Source organism: Meles meles, chromosome 17 (assembly GCF_922984935.1).
Source record: "Meles meles chromosome 17, mMelMel3.1 paternal haplotype, whole genome shotgun sequence".
Classification (NCBI taxonomy): domain Eukaryota; kingdom Metazoa; phylum Chordata; class Mammalia; order Carnivora; family Mustelidae; genus Meles; species Meles meles.
Genome location: NC_060082.1, coordinates 24,091,404 through 24,113,052, shown reverse-complemented (window position 1 = coordinate 24,113,052; position 21,649 = coordinate 24,091,404). Strand labels below are relative to the sequence as shown.

The window sequence follows — 21,649 nt, the reverse complement described above, 5'->3', positions numbered from 1 at the left end:
GCTACAGGTCACTAACTTTCTATAGTTAACTTTTGCCGTAACTTCCATGGTTTGATATGGTTCTTCCAGTTTTCACAACGATACTTCAAAGATGGATTTTATCTATAAACCTAGTTCAGTCTGACTGAACTTGGTTTTTATGTTTGCTTTTTTTTGTTTTATTTTTCCAATAAACAAAGGCAAAACTTACTTTATTTTTCAGGATTTTATACTTGGTTCATGATTATTACTATATGAATACCTATGGCAAGAAAAGGAAGTAAAAATTGCCTAAGATACAGTATCTGGAAATCAGTACTTTCAGTATTTTGATGCCCAATCTTTTGTAAATTCTCTTTGTGTCAATACATGTACATAACATGCCCATAGTGATATAGTTAGGTCAATATTATAAGCGTCGTCTTTTCAATGACTTTTTCTCTCATTTTCATATTTTTTCTATTGTTGATGATAAGGCTACTTTAATTCTCTTCCATTTCCTTTCCTGTGACGGTAAATATTCCTATATCACTATTCTTTCTTCCTAATGCATTTTTGTCAAGTGGGATTGACGCTGTATTTGGAATTATGGTGTGGTTGCCCGTTTCAGCATTCTGTCTCATTTGTTTTGGAGATCATCTAGAAATGTGCAGATCAGACCCTACATTCTTTTTTCATGATAAGTTCATTTTATTAAAGGAGTTTGGGCACTAGCTTTTTACTAGAATTTATACATTATTCTTCTATGTATTTACCCAATTTAGTACTTAGTCAACTCGTGGAAAAGATGACTTTCCATTGGAGAGTTCACTTCACCCTGCCATTTATATATTAGAGTTTTGCAGAAATATTTTTAAGGAATATGAAACCTATTTCACATGACATAGCCTTGTCTAAGAAACAGCTTTTCTTTAAAGTTTTATTTAAATTTAAGAACCTATGGTATTTCAAGACCTATCAAAATAGAATAACATCCCAGTCCAAAGAAAATGCTATTTATTTGATAACTAGCTTTAGTCCCTCCATATTAAGCATTAATTTCTCTTTGAAAATGCTCTTAAACTTTTGATTCACAATGTATTTTATAATTTTCCAGACACTGCTATTTACTTAGTTATTTAGTAATTTTTACAGCATATCATTTTTATCTATGAAAAACGTCCATATCCCTCTTCATTCTTACATATCTTGTCACTGAGAATATAAGAGATGTGTTTTGGACAGGACAGTATTGCTGAACTCATCAGTCATATTTTTCCCTTTATGGCATCATCCATTTGTTTATATTGATGCCTAACTTACTATAGGTATGTGAACATAAAGACATTGGGGTTTAATGGTGAGGAAAATAGACATACTGTCTCATCTTAGGGAAACTTGCAGTTTAATGAGCAGACAACTATTAAAGAAATATATGCAAATAAATGTAAAGTTACCACCTACATAAATGGCAGAAGAGGTGTGCTGAGTGAGATTGCCTAAGAGACTAGTTGACTACGTTGGTTGTTGATTGATTGCCTGCTTCAAGGAAGGTTTCCCTGAGAGAGAGTTGAGCTGAGAGCTCTAGGTAAGGGAAGAGTTCCTACAGAAAAGGCTGAGATAGGAAGGGTCATGTCACAATTGAGTAAGTTTAAGAATGCCATTTAAGAGTTTTGGTCTTTATTCTAAGAAAAGTGTAGGGCCAATACAGAGAGGGGTGATGTGATCTAAATCACATTTAGAAAGAATCTGTGTAGTTGTAATTTGGAGCAAAAATGTAGAAGGCAAAAAGAAGTGTAGGTTCTTAGTTGGCGGGTTTTTGCAAGAATCCTATTGCATAAAAAATGGTAGATTGGTTGAGGTGGTTGTGGTAGTAGAGTTGAGGAGAGGTAGATGCATCCTACAGATATTTGGTGGGAAGAACTGAAAAGATTTGAAGACTGATGTCATTTGCATCACATTTTTGTATTTGCAAATACAGGAGAGGAAAGAATCTAAGATGATACCTAATGTTTTGGGTAACCAGACTTGGTAGAATTTGGTGCCATTTGCTGAGAGGTACAAAATGGAGAGGACCACTTTTTGAGAGAAAGGTCATAGGTTTGGTTTGGATCAGTTGAAGAGATCAGCTGTCTAAGTAGATGTGACATTCTGGAATTACATAGTCCTTTGGTTTAAGGTAGTAGGTAGTTTCTTTGAATATTATTTTAAAGTTTGCAATTTTTTTTAAAACTAGAATTTTAGAAAGTTTATTGCTCTTTGTTATTACTTAACGTATTGCCGAAAAGAAATAACTAAATATTTAAAAATAAACTTGATACTTTATGGGACTCCCCTAATACTTAATAGCTTTAAAGAGTGACTAGGCTTTGTTCTGTCTTTCTTTTTTATTTGCATTTTTTGGCAGCATAATATAACTATTCTCATCATCTAATAAATAGATTATATTGCTGTGAATGACCTTTCATTAATCAGCTGTACACAAAATAATGTAGGCAATAGTGGGGTATAATGAGTTAAAAATTGTAACTTGTGGAGGCAACTGGCTGGCTCAGTCAGGAAAGCATTGACTTGATCTTGGGGTAGTAAGTTCAACTCTACATTGGGCGTGGAACATACTTAAAAAATATATATAACTTGTGGCTATATTAGAAGTACATGGTGTTTTTTCACAGAGTATAAACAATTTTTAACATCAGAGAGGATATAATTTTTTAGCAGATATTTAAGGACAGTCACTCTGTCCCGCGTAATGGGTTATGCTAACCTTAGTTACAGATATTCTTGGTGGCATACTGTTTTATACAAACCCAGATCTGAAAGATTAATGTGCTCTACGAGTTACTCACTTTATTCTGATTATTTATGCTGTTGACTTTGTATTCCCCAAATATTAACAGTGTTAAAAATAACAAAATCTTTTGAGTTTGTGGAAGACTCTTAAGTGGCATTTCAATGGAGAATTGACTAGTAAAGGGTTTGAAGTTTTTCTACCTTGCCATAATCATTCCTTAGATAAGGGTCCATTATGTTTTTTTCCTTTATTAACATGAGAATAAAAACGAAATTACAAAGGGTTTAAAAATAAACCATTTTCTATTCCTCGAATAGAAGTGAATATTATCAAAAAGAAAACTAAAACAATATAAAGCTATTCTAATTTCAATTTTGAGATTTTATTGCCTTTTAATGCAGCAGTCTTTAGATATTTCCAACTTCAATCAAAATTTTAAGATGAATACATTTTTCATGTTTTTAAAAACTAATATCTTATCATTTTTTTATAGGTCTCATATCTTTTGGGTGAACAGAAGTCTACCTTTATGGGGCTTACAGGTTATGTACAATTTTGTTCTATCCCTCTACTTATGGCTTTGTTCATATTTCATAGAGAAATACTGTTGGAGAGAAAACTATTGATATTAAAACTGAATTTGTTTTATTGCTTAATTAATCTTGATGCATGTCTTAGACAAAGTTTTTTTTTCCCTATCCTCGTGTTTGCCTGAGCCCTGCATTCTACCTTTTGAGAATTTCCTTCTGATCAGGATTAGACTTCAGAAAGTTTTTGAAGGTATGGAGAAAAACAGAGTAAATCAGTGTATTAAGGCACCACAGGTTCTCAAAACGACTCTAGGTATTCATTTTATATAATCCTTGAAAAATCCATCAAAGGCCCATAACCGTGTTTGCTCTTTTACTGTATCTACAGTGTCTGGAACATGGTAGAATCTTAATAAATAATTATTAAATGCATAAACAAGTGAATGAATGGCTCATATAACCAATAGCGAGAGCTTGGTCCCTAAACAGATAATTGTGTAAATAAAGAAAAAGTATGTTCTGGCATAAAAGGAGTCCTGAGAAAAGAGTAAGAAATGAGAGGGAACATGTCTGAATTATATTGTTGGGGTGTTCCATAGAGTCATCTATACTCTTCTTTGTTCCTTTTTCTGTTGAATTTTACGTCCAGCAAACTTTTTACACGTTCCCATCTCTCTCCTTTACATGTACTCTTGTCTCTCTCCTACAGATACTTTTTACTTTGTTATTTTTCAAAAATAAAAGTTCTTTAAAGAGTACAGTCACCAAGATAAAAAGGTCAAAAATTACAGATTGGAAAACAGTTGAATCTTGGAAGTAATGGAAAGTCTCTAAAACTGACTGTGTATAAACAGCCTTTAAAATGCTTTAAAATCAAGTGTTTGGTTTTTAGTCATTAGGATTGTGAAGTCTGTACATTTTAAATGTTATAATGGATTATTTTAATTATGTATGCATTGTGTTTATAACTATGAAATCAAGTTTTTACTGTCTTGATATTTCATACTTTTTTTTTGAAGTCAAGTTGCATTTAATTTTTTGTACTGATTTTCATTGCAGTGTCATTAAGTACAAATACCTTTTCAAATATTTAAGTGTTCACTAAAAATGTAGTTTTTAATCTCTAGCTTGATTCCTATATTATTCTTCAGTGAGATACACTTTTAAAATAAGTTAATATTTTTAAGAATAGTCATATATGGCCTTGAAATACATTTTCAAATTGCTTTTATCTGATAATGATATTTTACAATAATAATAATAACAATAATGTTCATTTTCAAATAGGATTTTGAATAATCCATGCTACAAATGTTCTAGAGACCATCTAACACTACTTATAGAAAAAAAGCATGGATGATTATGATTTAAAGGACTTGTGGAGAACATTTAAGAGGTGTGCATTTTATATCAGAACAATGCCTGGCTTCCATATGTACTTCTGAATATATTTCACTTATATTGCCATGCATTCATATGCTTTTTTATTGTACTTCTGTTTTAATATTCACTTAAATCAAAGTTTTCATTCCAATAGGAGTTAAAATTTAAAACTCCAGGGTATCTGCCTTTCTTTTTTTTTTTTTAAGATTTTATTTATTTATTTGACAGAGAGAGATCACAAGTAGGCAGAGAGGCAGGCAGAGAGAGAGAAGGAAGCAGGCTCCCTGTGGAGCAGAGAGCCCGATGCGGGGCTCGATCCCAGGACCCTGAGATCATGACCTGAGCCGAAGGCAGCGGCTTAATCCACTGAGCCAGCCAGGCGCCCCGGTATCTGCCTTTCTTATGCAGACAGTCTTAAATCTCAAAATCCGTAAACCAGTATATTTGTTATTGGAGTCATTTCTTGTTTATGCTTGCTTATTTGCTTCAATTCATCTACTCCAAAGTGCTGAAAGTACTTAATACAAAATAGTTTGAATATTTTTTCTAGTTACCTTTTCTGTTGGAGTTATAGCCTTTCAGTAGTTCAGCGACAGAAATTGTATATTTAATAGAGAATGTAGAGAAAGGTGGAAGCTTGTCCAGGACATGCTCTTCCAGCTGTGAAAGAGGAATTGGTTATGAAGTCCATTCAAATAAAATCTGGGTGTATCTTGAAGTGTTGACGTGGACTGTTTTGCTTAGTGTTCAGGGATGTTGCTGTCTCACTTTGTTTGAGGTGGGTGACAGGAGAGAATGTATCTCAAGTTGAAGCTTACATTCTTTTATTTTCTGAAAGGAACTGCTGTCATTGATAGATGTTGCAGGGGTGGTGGAGGTGTTGCTGGGAGAGGGTAGTGTTTGTGGTGGTGCAGTTGTGTGTGATTATGCATATTAGGAACATACACAAAAGAACCTATTCTCTACATACCATGGAAACTCCACCCAGTCTGACTATTCTAATTCCACATTTATATTTGAGATAATAAAATATTTATTAAGGAGTATTAGAAATATAAAACTAACCTGTAGTGTTGGGAAAGGCTTGCAACCTGCCACCTGTATATAGAAGTTGGGGTGCCACATAATACCTCCTTATGTCTATGTCTGTATATTATACAGATATTTACATACATACACACATACATGTCCATATTTATAAAGTTAATAGTATTATAATCATGAATATATTTTTAAAATTTTATTGCATTTTCTCATTAAGGTACCTTTTTTTTTCAGGTTTCAGTGGCATTGATAAGTTTGTTTGAGACAATACTACTTGGTTATCTCAGTTATAAGGTAAGTTATTTTAATTGGAAGGTTTGGGCTGATAGAACACATTACTAGAATAACCCAGTATTTCTCTATTTATAATTTATACCCTGGGGTAAAGCGAGTTCTTAAACCTCTTTAATTATTTTGGGCCTCTGTGGTATGTGATAAAAATCTGTAGTATAGTAATGTTTTCCTTGGTGGCTTAAAATATTTCACTAATTCTTGTGCTTAACTTACCTATTATATACGTGCTTCTGTGAGGCAAGCAAGTGGAATGGCCTTGCTTTTAATTGTTCTTAACCTCTTTTCCTGATCTGTAGAAAAAACATTGAGGGAACAAAAACATGTCTGTTAGGCATTATTTTAAAGAATTATTTAATTTTTGGTGAGGCTTTATCTGGCTAACACAATTTAACAAATATTTATTGAGTCCATATTTGATGAAGAGCTCCATACTGTGCATTGTTCTTTTCTCAGTGAGTTTCCAGCTAGAAAGGGGGATAAGCAGGAGAAAATTATGCAGATACAAAATACAAATAATAATAATACAAAACAGAACAGTAGGTACTTCCAGTGAGGAGCAAATCAAGTCCCATGGTGGTAGAGAGATGTCTTATCATATGATGAAAAGAAAATACTTGACTGATTTAAGCAGAGCAGAGTCCTTGAATCAATGACTTCAATAAGTAAAGATGAAAAGACAAGACTCTAGGGACTTATAGAATTAGCAAAGGCATAAAAGAAGTAATGTGCATATAAAATTGAAAGAATAATATAGAAGTTTAGGCAGAATTTGGGGGGCGTTTGGGAAAATATTGGTTGGGAAAATTTGGCACAATATTGTGAGAGCCTTGTATAGCAACATAGAATGGGAATTTGATGGAGAATGTTGAACATGAGAGTTCTATAATTGTAATTAAGTTTTAAGAGTATTAGTTCAGAACATCTGTGCAGCACAGGTCAGAGAGACATCACACTGAGAGCCATGTGCTAAATTAAGACGCGATTATAGGAAGGAAAACTGGGAATGAGTTTTTGGCTGGGCGAATAGAATAGACAGAGTTGATGCAAGATGAAATATAAAGGTAGAAACTAAAGAAATCGTCAACTAAGTGGTTGAGAAAGTTGAAGAAAAGGCAAGATCAAATATCACTTTAACATTTTCTAAATTCAAATGACTGGGAACATGGCAATAAAACTTAGAAAAATTACACAAAGAAAAAATCAGATTGGAGTCAAGATAGATGGAATAATGGAAACAGTTTTGGAAATAGAAAATTTGAGGAACTTATGGATAAATAGGTAGACATGACTTGTGGACAACTAAAAATGAGAATCTGGAACATGTAGGGAAGAGAGATTTAAGATGTTGAGGTCATTTACACAGAGATGGTGAAGGAAGCATGTAAGTGTCTTAAGTATGGGATAATAACCAACAGAGAAGCTAAGGCTCCTTTGATGGAGATCTTCACTGTGGTTGTTGGAAGAAGGACAGAGTAATCAGGGAAGACAGAACATGAAAAGAAAGGTAGAAACTTTGGAAATCATTTGATTCAATGGTGTACAAGTAGGAGTAAAAGTGCTAAATAAGAATGTTGATTACCTGGGATAGGGTCACTACCCTCAAAGTGGTCAAATGAGGCAGAGAAGATTGCCCAATAATGGAAAAAATCTGCATCCTTTAGAGAAACTAGGCAGAGAGGACTAAAAAAAAAAAAAAATGATAGATGAAGCAAGTTTTACTCAAAGTAAGAATGAATAAATTAAGTATTTGGTAGCTATTTATGGCTTATAATTAAGGCAAATTTGGATAGCAGAAACTCAATGAGCTCCTCCTCTGAAATTAGATTTTTTCTTCAAATTAGATTTTTGAGAAAAATTATAGAGAGGTATGCAGAAATGGATAGTGCATTAGCAACTACATACATTCTAATATTGTTCTTTGATACATTAGGTTCTGAACTATCAATGTTAAAGCAAATCAATATTTATTTTTATATTTGTTTACATGTATATACATATAATGTGCATATTGTATATATTATATACATATATATAATATTTAAAAGCAAATTTAATACAGTAATCTGTAAGCATTTTATAATTCTTCAAGTTAAGCATTCTACAATAAGCATGATTACTTAATCCTTAACAAAACAGTTTAAACAATTGTGGAGGTTTCAAAAAATAAAAACAATGAATAAAAAGCATTTTAAATGAGTGAAAACTCTATCAAGTGCATGTAGAGGTTAGCAGATAATGATTTAAAAATCCCTGACATCAACTTATTGAATCCTCCATCCTACAGAAGTGCAGGTCTGTACTTAAATCATCATTCCATTCATGTTTATAGCTACTTGGCAGAACAACCAGGGGATCGCCCAGCACTAAAGTTCTTATTCTTCTGTTACCATAAATATCCTCTAAGTCTTTATCAACTGCTTTCAAAATAGAACTCTATTTATACACACACATTCATTAAATCAAAAGGAAACGAAAACAAACCCCAGCATAATTTCCAAAATTCTGCAAACAAAAATCCAACATACCTAGAAGGCTTCTGTTAAATCTACAGCTCTTTTTTCTATAATCACGTTATAAAAAGCAACAGTTTTGAAATTTTAACACATGATGGGCTCCTTTCTGGCAAAGAACAAAGGATTTGACTAGAACTCTTAGACACCCATAGATACTGGTGATTCTTCTTCTTCTTCTTCTTTTCCCCTAAGATTTTATTTATTTTTAGAGAGAGAGGGGGAAAGGAGAGTCACAAATAGACTCCCCATGGAGCACCATGACCTTGAGGTCATGACCCAAGCCAGCGGAAATCAAGAGTTGGTTGCTTAATGGACAGAGCCACCCAGGTGCCCCAATACTGGTGATTCTGCTTCTGGTGCCATGGAAATGGTGAATCTAACTATTTTTCAGTTTACATTTAGAGATACAAAATAAGACTGCCTTAGGGTTACTACACTATTTTAAATTCACTAAAAGAAGATAAGTTATCAGTCTTTTTAGTTTTGTCTTTACATACAGGTTTGGTTTTTTTTTTTTTTTTTAAATTTTATTTATTTATTTGAGAGAGAGAGCAATAAGAGAGAGCATGAGAGGGTAGAAGGTCAGAGGGAGAAGCAGTCCCAGTGGAGCTGGGACCCCAAAGTAGGATTCGACCTGGAGACTCCAGGAACATGACCTGAGCTGAAGGCAGTCACTTAACTGACTGAGTCACACAGGCACCCATACAGGTATTTTTAATATTGAAGAAGAAAGTGTTTTTTAAAAGTTCCTGGGTACATCTTGGTCTAACAACAATATTACCATACATCTTATAGTTTTTTGAGTGTGTTTTAGAGGTACTAGATAATAGTTACAACTTCCATTTTTATTCATGATAAAAATAATGCCTGATACATTTTAGAAAAGTATCTATTTTCCTGCATTTTTATTGATTAAGGAAAGTTAGGTCCATACTAAATGTTGTAAAATGGTTGGATTAATGTTTATTTATACTTTATTGAATTCTGTAAGAGAAACGTGGTTCTACATACTTAGAACAGATAAAGCTACCTAAGAAATTTCTTTTCTTCTCTCTCTCTCTCTTTTTTTTTTTTTGATGAGGAGATTGACTTTATTTATTTTCTTTATTTATTTTTTCAGTGTAACAGTATTCATTGTTTTTGCACAACACCCAGTGCTCCATGCAAAACGTGCCCTCCCTATTACCCACCACCTGTTCCCCCAACCTCCCACCCCTAACCCTTCAAAACCCTCAGATTGTTTTTCAGAGTCCATAGTCTCTTATGGTTTGCCTCCCCTTCCAATTTTTTTTTTTTTTATAAACATATAATGTATTTTTATCCCCAGGGGTACAGGTCTGTGAATTGCTAGGTTTACACACTCCACAGCACTCATGATAGCACATACCCTCCCCAATGTCCATAACCCCCTCCCCCTCTCCCAACCCCACCTCCCCCCAGCAACCCCCAGTTTGTTTTGTGAGATTAAGAGTCATTTATGGTTTGTCTCCCTCCCAATCCCATCTTGTTTCATTTATTCTTCTCCTATCCCCCTAACCCCCCATGTTGCTTCTCTCTCTCTTTTTTAAGATTTTATTTATTTATTTGACACAGAGAGCAAGAGAACACATGCAGGGAGAGCAGCAAAGAGAGAAAACAGTCTCTTCGCTGAGCAGGGAGTCTGGCGTGGGGCTCGATCCTAGAACCCTGGGATCGTGACCTGAGCCAAAGGCAGATGGTAACCGACTGAACCATTCAGGAGCCCCTCATTTACGCATTAACATACTTCTCGAGCCCTAACAGGCAAGGAAAAAAGCGGTTCTATAACATGTTATTAACACTTATCCAGGAGATTAGTGGTAAACACATAGGGAGTGGGGCATTCCAAGAAGTAGAAGTGTGAGCAGAGTTATAAAAGTATGAAATAGCCTAGCTTATTCAGAGAACTGTATAAAATTCAGTATGGATGAATCTGTGGCTGAATTCAAGATGGAAATAGAAGTATAATAGATACAAACAAGACCAGTAACCAGAGTCCAGATTATGAAACTTCATGTAATCCAAGGAGTAGTTTGGATGTTATTATGTTGGTAGTGGCATTTTGGAAAGAATCTTTTGGCTTTCATATAGAAGATAAATCAGAAATTAACCAGATTAAGTCAGATAACACTTACGAGACTCTTAATTGTTTGAGAAAAAAATCCATGAAATAAAATTGATGTATTACAAAAGGAAATGAAGAGAGTCATTAGAGATATATAACATTTTTGTTTACTATGAACTAAAGTTGTCCAAACTGTATCTCATAGCTAAGAAAACTAATATTAATCTTGCTGTGCATTAATAGAGATATCCTGACATATCACCAGTGGTAACTGTTTCCACACCCTTCCTTCTCTTGCTGGTCACATCAGTCTTTTCCCCAGCAACAGTCGTTGACACCAAAGAGAGAGGTACAATCACCAGTAAAAACACACCAAGGATGGAATAAGCCAAATGTTAAGCATTCAGTAAAAGCAAAACAAAACAGAACAAAAAAACTGGTGAATGAAATGGTAATTTAACACGCACACCCCAAATCAGTCATAACTGCTTTACTGAACAAACTTGACTTAGCACAAGTAGGAAAGGTCTTTAGTTCTCAGACACTTTTCCAAATCCACACATCCTCCTGATCCATGCTGATCAGATGATATGTTGTAAAGGTCCCAGAACATTTGTAGTCTCCAATCACAAGGCAAATTTCAGTTTAGTATTTTAGAAATTATGCTCCATATATATAAACATTGAAACTTTTCATTCACTTCAAGACTTCAGCTTAACCTTGGCTCAGACCTGCGTGGGACAGGGAATCCTTGTGAGGTTATCTGTCATTCCCACTTCCTTTCTTATTTAGGGTTGCTGATCTTGGTCCCTCTGGGGCTGAGGAGGCACAGGGAGTGAGGTCAAGTCACCGTCTGGGATGAAGGTGCCGGACTGGCACAAGTAGAGTCTTGTGTTGGGTTGCTCTGCATGACAGACACAAGTAGGGCTGCTGTGGTCTTCTGCAGGCCTTTGACTGGTGCTCCTCGGATGACTCAGTGCCTCTGGCTGGCCGCTAAGGCTGTGACCCGTGGACCTCTGAGGTCCTCCAGCTGTTGAGGTCTTGTTTTGCCTTCAGGCACACCACTGTGCCAAGTGTTAACTCCTTTAAAATGACCATAGATTTTATTTTTTAGGGTCTCGTTTGGTTCCCAGAAAACAAGTACCTTTGTCTTAGAGTTGGCATCATTGTAGCTTGCTCTCATTTCAGCCCTCTTTTCTTGTTGCACTGCTGTCTCTTCATGTTTAGATGTCTTGGGCATGAGCCAAAAACAGTCTCTATGTGTGAGCTGAGCTCCCAAGGTGGTTCTCTTGAGAAAGCACCAAAGCATCACTAATATGTCAGTACAGAGGGTTTCTCATTGCTTCCATTTCTTCCACTTGTTCCCCCTACCACTTTCTGGATAGCCTGGAGATGGTGAAGAATGACATACAGCAAAACTTACTGCCTAATATTTGAGTTCATGATTTGAGTTCTAGCCAGTCTAGAACCTTGTTTTGTGATGTGGTAGTATCTTCTATTACTGTAATATTTGAAGACTTTGGGACCTCAAGGAAAATTAAGAAAAGTTCCTAACTTTGAGGCCAGTGTTATAAAATGACTGGAAAATACAGGGACCCAGATTTTAAATTGCTTTTCTAATACGGAGATCTCTTCAAAGAAGAATAAACTGCTTTAGGAAGTTCTGAGTTTTTTTCTTTTTCTCCCCCCCCACCCATTTACACCCCCATTGAACACCATTTAAGAAAGTGTCAGTGTCAGTGACTAACCTGTTTATATCAGAGACAACTTCATGACTGTGTAGTATGCATTTACACAGCGTTATACATTTAGAAAGGCCTGTGCTTATTTTCTTTTATTAACATGTATTTCAGAGGTACAGGTCTGTGATTCATCAGTCTTACACAATTCATAGAACTCATCATAGCACATACCCTCCCCAATGTCCATCACCCAGCCACCCCATCCCTCTCACCCCCTCCCCTCCAGGGCCTGTGCTTATTTTAATATTCTCCTGTCACTTTCTGAAAATTGTTCATAATTTGTCAATAAGAAGCCCTGAATTTTCATTTTGCATTAGGACCCACAAGTTACATCACCAGTTTTAATGAATACTGTTGTGGTATGTGGGTTGGAAGATTAGAATCTAAATGATTGAAAAAGCCCTTCCTTTAAGTTTTACATAGAGACAATGTTAATACCAATGAACATTAACAAGTGTATGTATTTACAAGCTATTTAACATACTTTATAGTTTGTGAATATAACTCACGTAACAAAAAATTAAGATTGAATCACTCTTTACTGATTCTGTAGCTTCTTTAATATGGGTATTTTTACTAGTAACTTTTCTTCCATGAAATATTATATGATCAAAATGTGTTGTGTGCAATATTCTAGACTTACTATAAATGTTTGTTTTACTTCTTAAACTTACCAAAAAATTGAGAGAGTACAATTATATTGAGAAAAATACTCTTTAAAAGTCATTGCTACATTTTTATGTAATGATTTGGTATTCTGTTAATGTAAGCATCCTTGCTAGAAAAATTCTGAGTGCTGTCTTTTTCCCCCTTTAATGGGATTCAGTATAATTGACTTTCATTTTTATTTATTCTTTCTTGGAAGGGAAACATCTGGGAACAGATTTTACGAATACCCTTCATCTTGGAAATAATTAATGCGGTTCCCTTCATTATCTCAGTAAGTCCTAAAAGCATCTTTAAAATAAATAATTTTGTCATTAGACTTAAGTCTTTAAATCTAAATACTAATAAATAATACATTAGCTCCAATAAATGATTTTAGGTTTTGGTTAGGATCATGGTATTAAAAATAAATAGTAAAATCAGTTGGATAACTGGATTATGAAATTAAATGAAAACAAATGAGATTTAGTGCAATAACAAAATAAAATAATTTTTCAGACATATATGCTCTGGATGTGTCATGTGAATAGGTTTAATATTATCTAGATAGAGTAGAAATTAATCACTCCATTTCTTGTGTATATTGCAGAATTAAAAAAAAAAGTAGAAACTAACAAAAAACAAAATCAGACCTATAAATAGAGAGAAGTGATGGTTGCCAGAGGGAAGGGAGTGGGGGTTTGGGCAAATTGCACCCAATTCGGTGCAAGGGAGTGGGGATACAGGCCCAGTTATGAAATGAATGCATGGCAATAAAAGGCATAGCTTAAGGAATATAATCAATGATATTGTAGTAGTGATATCATAGGACAGATGGTAGCTACCCTTGCGGTGAACATGGCATGATGTATAAACTTTCGAAATTACTAAGTTGTACACCTGAAACTCATATAACATTGTATGTCACCTATATCCAAATAAAAAAAAATAGAAATGAAGTATTGATAAAAGTTTCTCATACTGAGCATATATTTATTTCTAGCTTAAACACAATATTTACTAAGTCAAATTCTCCCATTAATAAGAAAGTTGCCAACAGCCAGATAATTAGCAATTTGCTTCTTCATCAAAGTACTGTGGAATACCAATTCTATGATGATCCTGCTCAATTGCAGCCCCATAAATATGTAACAAGCACTTTCCCATTGCAAAATTAGGTTTTAATCTGTATTTCATAGAGTTATGGTAATGTCTGTTGGGGATATGCTTTCTAACACATCCTTTGAACTTTATTTGGAAAATTATGAAAATAAGCAAATACTATTTTAGGTGGTTGCTTATTTCTGACAATTATTTTAATTTGAGTGATTTATCTAGAGGAACAACTGGAACTAGATTAAATGACAGGCTAAGTAAATATAATCCAATTGAATATGGTTCCCAATATCACTTAAAATGTTTGAATCGGAAGAGAGTAAGCGGTAATGTTATGAGAAGGGAAAGCCTTCTCTCCCTCCTTATTCCTACTTTCCCCCTCGAGTTGTAGGGAAGAAAGAGGTGATGTCTGTTATAAACTGTCGCAATGAAAGATTAATGATAGAATTACCATAGTTATAGTTGACATTCAGCAGAGCTCATTTTTTTTCCTTTCTGCTTCTACAATAATTTCCCAAAGAATTTTCCCTAAGTAAGACTTAGACCAATGAATGAAAAGATTGGATCTTCTCCTCGTGTTTCATTAATGAGTTTAAAGAATTTATCACATGTATTAAAAATTTTAGTCTTTATTAACTTTTTTTTTGTTCTACATTTTAATCTGCTGGATATGATTTTTGCTTTGAGATAAAAGTTTAGTTTTGGTTTGTTTTTTAGATCTTCTGGCCTTCCTTAAGGAATCTATTTGTCCCTGTCTTTCTAAACTGTTGGCTTGCCAAACATGCCTTGGAAAATATGATTGTAAGTATGAAAGTGAAGTGTAAATACAACAATATTTTTACCCTTCCATTATTTCTTACATACTTTCTCTGCTTATATTAAACAGAGAGAAGATGATTTGAGGTCTCAGTCTAGTACTTCTGCATTTTTCTTTCTCCCATGAAATATAAACTCATACTGTTGTGATTTATTTAGGTATAACTAAATTTCTAAATTGTTCATTTTTAAAAGAAATAAATTTATTTTAAATTAATAATTAAAAAATAAATTTATCATCCCAGTAAATAATTTCATTTAAATATTTGTAAAAATGAAAGAGTTTTGGTAAAATACTATCAAATAAAGTGGTATGTTATATTAATATTGAAGACCTTAAGTCTGCTCGTATCCTAATTCAGAGTAAAAACTTTTTGGGCTGTCTTAACTTGGCCCATATTGCCAAGTCACCACCTTTGTAAGTCCCTCTGACCTGGTGAACTAAAATAGTTCCGATTTTCTAAATATCACCAGTCCAGAGCTACCAAGAACTTCGGTTATTTGTCTTAAGAAGAGAACAAAAGTAGTTACCTTACAGACTTTGCTATACGAATTAAATGAAACTACATATATGTATAAGCACATAGGTGTGTGTGTCTAAAGTATTGTATCTGGCATAAAAATAGTAAGGACTCAATACTGTTTTACTACATTGAAATTAAATTCGTTTGGAAGCAAACTTTTCCTTTTAAACGTTTTTGAACAGAAATGGAACACAAAAATTTTAGCCAAAAGAATACTTGCGTAGCATTTGAGTATTCACAATCAAATGAATGTTTCTAAACATTTATATTAAATGACTACTGGAATCTCGTGAAAATACATGTACAAATGATAGGGGAGTATGACCTGTGGAATGGTTTGAAGAAATGTTGGGCTGTCTTCACTATCCCACCCCAAAAATACTATTTCACTAAACAAAGATTGACTAAACTGCTAAAGAAAAAAATACACTGGGAAAAAATAAACCTCTTTATACTAATTTGTGTTCTTAGTTGGTGGAAAAAATTTGCCTAACCAAGGGAGTCATTAGTCAATCACTGAGAGTGAAAGTAGTGTTTTGCAATATTAATTTAGGATTCATTTTGCATTGTGTTTCTGTATTTTGCTTCTTTTTTCACTGGTTGGAGAAATTTTTATTTATTTTTCTGCTCATTAACACCTCTGTTAAAAAGAAAGTAAGGGATGAGAGGTTAACTTCTAATCAACTTAGTTTTTTGTTTTCTTAACAGTTCTGGTTAAGTATGTGGTAGAGAAAGATAAAATAGGGGCTTATTGAGATTTTATATTGGTAAAGTGATTCATTTCATGCAACACTGACTTTAAGACAGTTAAAAGTTCATTATAAAATATTTGAGATGAAAAAAAAAATATTTGAGATGAGCAGAAACCTACAAAGCATGAAAAACCTGTGAATCTACCAAAGACTATAATAATAATTTATATCCTTCTAACATTTCCTATAAAAATGCACACATATCATATATGAAATTACAGTGTATGTTCAGTTTTATAATTTGAATTTTGAATTTTGTTTTTGTAGTGTTCAATTTCATATGTCTTCAAATCATTTTTTATAGCGACATATAAATCTGTTCTATAGTTTTGATCACTTTAACCATTTTGTATTGCATACTTTAGTTATTTTAGTAGTAATGAACATTTATTATTTCATATAAGTATTATAATTTTGTAATAAGATGAGTATAAATATTAATTTTTATCTCTGATGATTTTATGTGGTCAGTTTTCAGAAATTATGTTATTGAGTAAACACTGATTATATTAATTAATGAATGCATGAAATAAAAAGAGAATGGCTGTGACCTGTGTTGCCGAATCACCTTCAAGAAATTTTATAACAAATTACATGGACAACATCAATCATTTCTGAGTGCTGATGTTTTATATTTTAAACAACACTGAGTATTATTATTTTTTAATGTTTTTCAATTGGAAAGATTAAAAGTGTATCTTTAATTCATCTTTATATTAATGAATTTAAATTTAAAAATTTTATGCCTTGACTGTTTAGCATTTTCTTTTCATGATAGATTGCCTGGCATATTTCATGTCGTTTTTCCTGATTCAGAGAATGAGATGTGATTGTAGCTTGACTTAGCTATTACTGTTAAAATTAGAATTTTCTATTAGAGACATTGCTCACTACGGTGGGCTTTTTAGGAGTCAGTACAACATCTCTGCAGATCTTGATAAGGGGAGAGTAAACTGAAATTTGGGGCTTTGGTGGTCCCCCATAGTATTATCTTTGTAATATGAATGCTAAGGTAAAGTATATTTAGACCTAGAAAAAAATGGAAATATGAAGCTATATCCATTTAAAGTACATCCATTGAATGTGCACAAGATATATATAATATGATGAGATATAATACACAATAACAAATGTAGTGAAACTCATGGATATGTAGTATTTTCAAAATTAAAATAGGCTTCTTTGGTTTTATTTTAGAATGACCTGCACAGAGCCATTCAGCGTACACAGTCTGCAATGTTTAATCAAGTTTTGATTTTAATATCTACATTACTATGCCTTATCTTCACCTGGTAAGACCGTACATACCATTTTTATTGTCTCATTTAATTATAGTTTTTAAATATACATCATTTTAACTCAGTTGGCTAAAATAAGTAGAGAAATATTCACTATAAATATAAAGGGTCACCTATAGAAATAAAAGTAAAATCTCTCCTTTAGTCTTACAGAGAAAACAAGAAGGTGCATCTATCATTTGGTATTGATGTTTACTGCAACTTTGACATTTTCCCAAATGTTGTAAACAATCAAATTACAAGAATTTGTACTGCATGTCACAGTTGTCAAACAAGAAATTTTCTTTCAAACTGCTGACATGGAGGTGCCCTTATCTTTCTACAATCTTCAAAGCAGAAACACTGTGGAGAAAACTGTCATTGCCCGTCACTGTCTCTGCCTGTGCCTTCCCTCCAGGATGTTTTAGTGTGCAGTCAGGCAGAAAGCAAGGGCAGATCTCCTGACAAAGCAATGCAGGACCTGGTACTTTGCTTTATTATAGAAAACAGGTATTTCTTTTTCTGGAAAGTCTCAGTTTGATGATTATAAAGTAATCCAGTGGGAAATGTTGTGCTGCACATAGGGATTCATATAGATCCTTAAGAGGAGAAAAAATGTGCAACATAGAAAAATGAGGTAGAATAATATATCTGTTTTGCAGGAGTCTTAGATATTACATGTAATTGTGCTCTGTCCTGGATTTGACCTATCGAGAAAGAGAAAAAGTTAATTAGGAAGTACAAAATAAGAAGAATGCCCTCATATGCTGGTACAATTGAATTAGATATAAATAGAGCTATAGATCTATATAAACATAGGTAGAGATATGTATTTATAGCAACTCCTCTGTATCAGTACTTTGTAGTTAATTCTCTATTAACTGGATTTAAAATAGGTTTTATTACATACTTTATATCTTGAAAAGTAAATGCAGTTTAAGACATTAAATGTCCTTAAGTATAAAATATCTCTCTAAAATTGACACAAAGCCATCTTATCATTTTAATCTTTTTTAACTGCTCAAAAATTATTTTTATTGTTCACCTAGTAAACACCTAGCTTCATAAATATGAAATATTAAAAGTAAAGATTTCCCTTCTAAAGTCACTAAAAATTCTTAATTTTAAGATAATAGCATTATATTAATAGTTTAGGAGGTTTTTTTATTTCATTTTATTTATGGAAAAATATGCCAAATTAAAATTTTTTGAATACCTGTGTACATGCTAATATTTCAAACTCTGGAAAATTACAAAAAGTGAAATGAATGATTTTTAAAATATTATTAGAGTCTGTTAAAGTAAATTTAGTAAAGAGGTAATTGAAATATTAATGCTGAGGGGCGCCTGGGTGACTCAGTCAGTTGGGTGTCTGTCTTTGACTCAGATCATGATCCTGGGGTCCTGGGATCGGACCCCTCACTGGGCTCCTGGCTCCGCAGGGAGTCTGCTGCTTCCTTTGCCCCTCTCCCTGATCAAGCTCTCTCTCTCAAATAAATAAATAAAATCCCTCTCTTAAAAAAGTAAATATTAATGCTGAAATAAGGACAAGTTATTTTTATCTGATAACACTTAGCTCAGCACTTTTGTTTTGAAGGCATCCTCATCATAGTCGTGGGCTCTCTGCTCTTACTTTTTGCCTTTTTGTCTATTTTTTGCGTAGTTTTTATTTTCTAAAGAAGCAAATAGACAAATTTTGCTACTTTCTCATGCCAAGGGATGCAGCAGTGCTAGATAATGGGTTTTTGTGATGTATATGAAATGGCCATTATGCAGTTTATTTATCATTTAAGTTATTTGTGTTTTTATTTTATCTGATGTTGGAGTTGCTTTTGTTGTTCTTGCGTGTTACTGGTTTTCATAATGCACATTATAAATGTGCAGTGTTATTGCTTTTAAACACATGTACATCAATACATTTTTGTTAGTACATTTACATAAACATGTTTTTAAATTTTAATACCTAAGACGCAGAAGCTGAAGTTTGATGTCTTTGTGTATTCTCTATCATTCCAAGCGAAATGTCTTCATAAGTCATGATCATCCTATGAGGGTAGAATAAATCTTTTTTTGAATTCACCATCAAAACTGTAGTTATTGATAAGAAAAATATAAACAATGTTATATTAGTTATAATTCACAGGCTGTTTCAACACAGTTATACCACACTGACACTGTAAAATACAAATATACACAAAGGTTCAGCAACTTAAACAAATGGAAATGTGTAAGTAGTCTGTCCAAGAAGGTTACATCAGCTTCATATTAATGGATACTAAATTTCCTTAGAATTTGTTTTCTGCCATTCCCAAAACATGGTTTCTGTAACGTGGCTCGAGATGGTTAGTCTACTCTTGCCGTTATATCCTGACTCCAGCCTGTAGGAAGGTAGAAGATAAAGCACAAACCAGAAATCACATGCATAACATAGCCCAGAATTTGCTCATATATCCACACGTAGCCGATAGGGAGTCTACAGAAATCTGGTCTAGCTGGGAAAGAATATACCCAACTGAATGTTGTACTATCATGGAAGAGCAAAACCAGATACTGTGGAACAATAAGCAATCTCTTGCACTGATAAGTCATAAAAGCCCATACGTATATCACTTGTTTAAAACTCAGGGCTATGCCAGTTTGGAGCCCATGAGCAACTTACTGAAATTATCCAGCTTTATTTGCCACATTATTAAATGAGGATAATATTAATTATCCTATAAGACTTTTGCCATACTTTTCTTTAGTGAAGACTGATTCAGATATGTTTATACAATGTCCAAAAGAGGATGTGGCATTTGGTATGCACACTCCAAAAATTTCATTTTTTTCCACCTCAATCTTCCGTATCTTCTGTATCTTCCATATATAAGATGATTAAATTATGTGACTGCACAAAAACTAATTTGATCTAAAATATCTAGGCATAGTAACTTATTAATAATAATATAAAGCTGAACTGAGATGCCTAAAAATATATTTAATGGGACATGCGAGGAAACGTTTTCCTTCATTATAATGTATTCAGGTTTTCTGTACTTTCTACTTATTCCTAATATTTGTTTTCTCTAGTTAGCTTCACTAGGTTAAAAGTAATGGTAGCATCTCCCTCTCTCTGGTTACCTTTACTACTTTATACTATACAAATTCACACACACACACACACACACACTAACTATATATATATATATATTTTTTTTACATTGTGATGAGATTAGCCTTAATTGCAGTTACATTATGTCATAGAGCAAGACTGTTAGTGCTTTTCCAAATCAGACTTTATAATGCATACAATTTAAGCCCCCAAAGATTCAGGAGCTAATATTTGACGAACTGGATGTGTTCATGAATTTCATAATGTTAAAATTACCTGTTTTGGAAAGCTGCTCTATAGTTTTAAAATGTGTCTTCTCTTCATCATGATTAACATTACAAAGAACTATCATTAAGCATCTGTCTACAAGAGATACATGCCAAACTGAAATAAAATTAAGCTGCTGACCCACTCTCTGTAGGGAATGTGCTCAGAATTGTTTTTCCTGTCATTGTAATGGAATTTGGACTAATCTTTCCCCACGTCCGCTGTGTACCCCTCTTGATCAATAATGCACACTTCCAAGACAGCTGGGAATTGTGATTCAGCCTGTGTCTCTGTAACAAAGAAGAGGAAACTGGTACATCGGGAATCAAGCGCATGACTTTAGCTTAATTATCAACATATTCTAACCAATAATAAGTACTCTAATTTGTAATGCATTTGGTGTTTCTAATTTTACACTAGTAGGCTTATTTTGCACCTACTTTGTTTCAAACTGTAATTTTTTATTTGAATATGTATGTTTAGATATTTTCACATTATTTCGTAGAGCTGTAACATCAAGATCTGAATTGTGTTCATGGGTATTTCATGTTTTAGTCCAATGTAAGAAATTTAGTTTATCTTCTCAGTCTCATTTCAGGAAAAGAGAAATCTATTTATTGTTTAAAAACATGACCTAGTTAAAATTATTAACATGCTTAATTCAAAAAGCATTTGGAATTTTCTTGTACATCTTTGATTAACGCTTATTTTGATGCTCGGTGCTGAAGTTCTTGAACTCTATTTACTGATTTAATTCTTAAGGCAAATAGCCTTGTGACAGGAAGTGGACAGTGAAAAAATAAGAACTGAATTTTATTTT

The 21,649-nt window shown here is 33.4% G+C and overlaps 1 protein-coding gene across 5 annotated transcripts in view; it reads left to right on the top strand.

Moving 5' to 3' along the window:
• KCNT2 (potassium sodium-activated channel subfamily T member 2) overlaps nucleotides 1-21,649 on the top strand; it is a 344,600-nt gene that overhangs the window by 107,569 nt on the left and 215,382 nt on the right. For all 5 annotated transcript variants that reach the window (XM_045982454.1, XM_045982456.1, XM_045982455.1 and 2 more), the window contains exons 4-8: nucleotides 3,246-3,294; nucleotides 5,944-6,003; nucleotides 13,207-13,281; nucleotides 14,820-14,903; nucleotides 17,392-17,486. In XM_045982454.1, coding sequence (XP_045838410.1) covers nucleotides 3,246-3,294; nucleotides 5,944-6,003; nucleotides 13,207-13,281; nucleotides 14,820-14,903; nucleotides 17,392-17,486 — 363 coding nt within the window. The remainder of the gene's footprint in view (nucleotides 1-3,245; nucleotides 3,295-5,943; nucleotides 6,004-13,206; nucleotides 13,282-14,819; nucleotides 14,904-17,391; nucleotides 17,487-21,649) is intronic.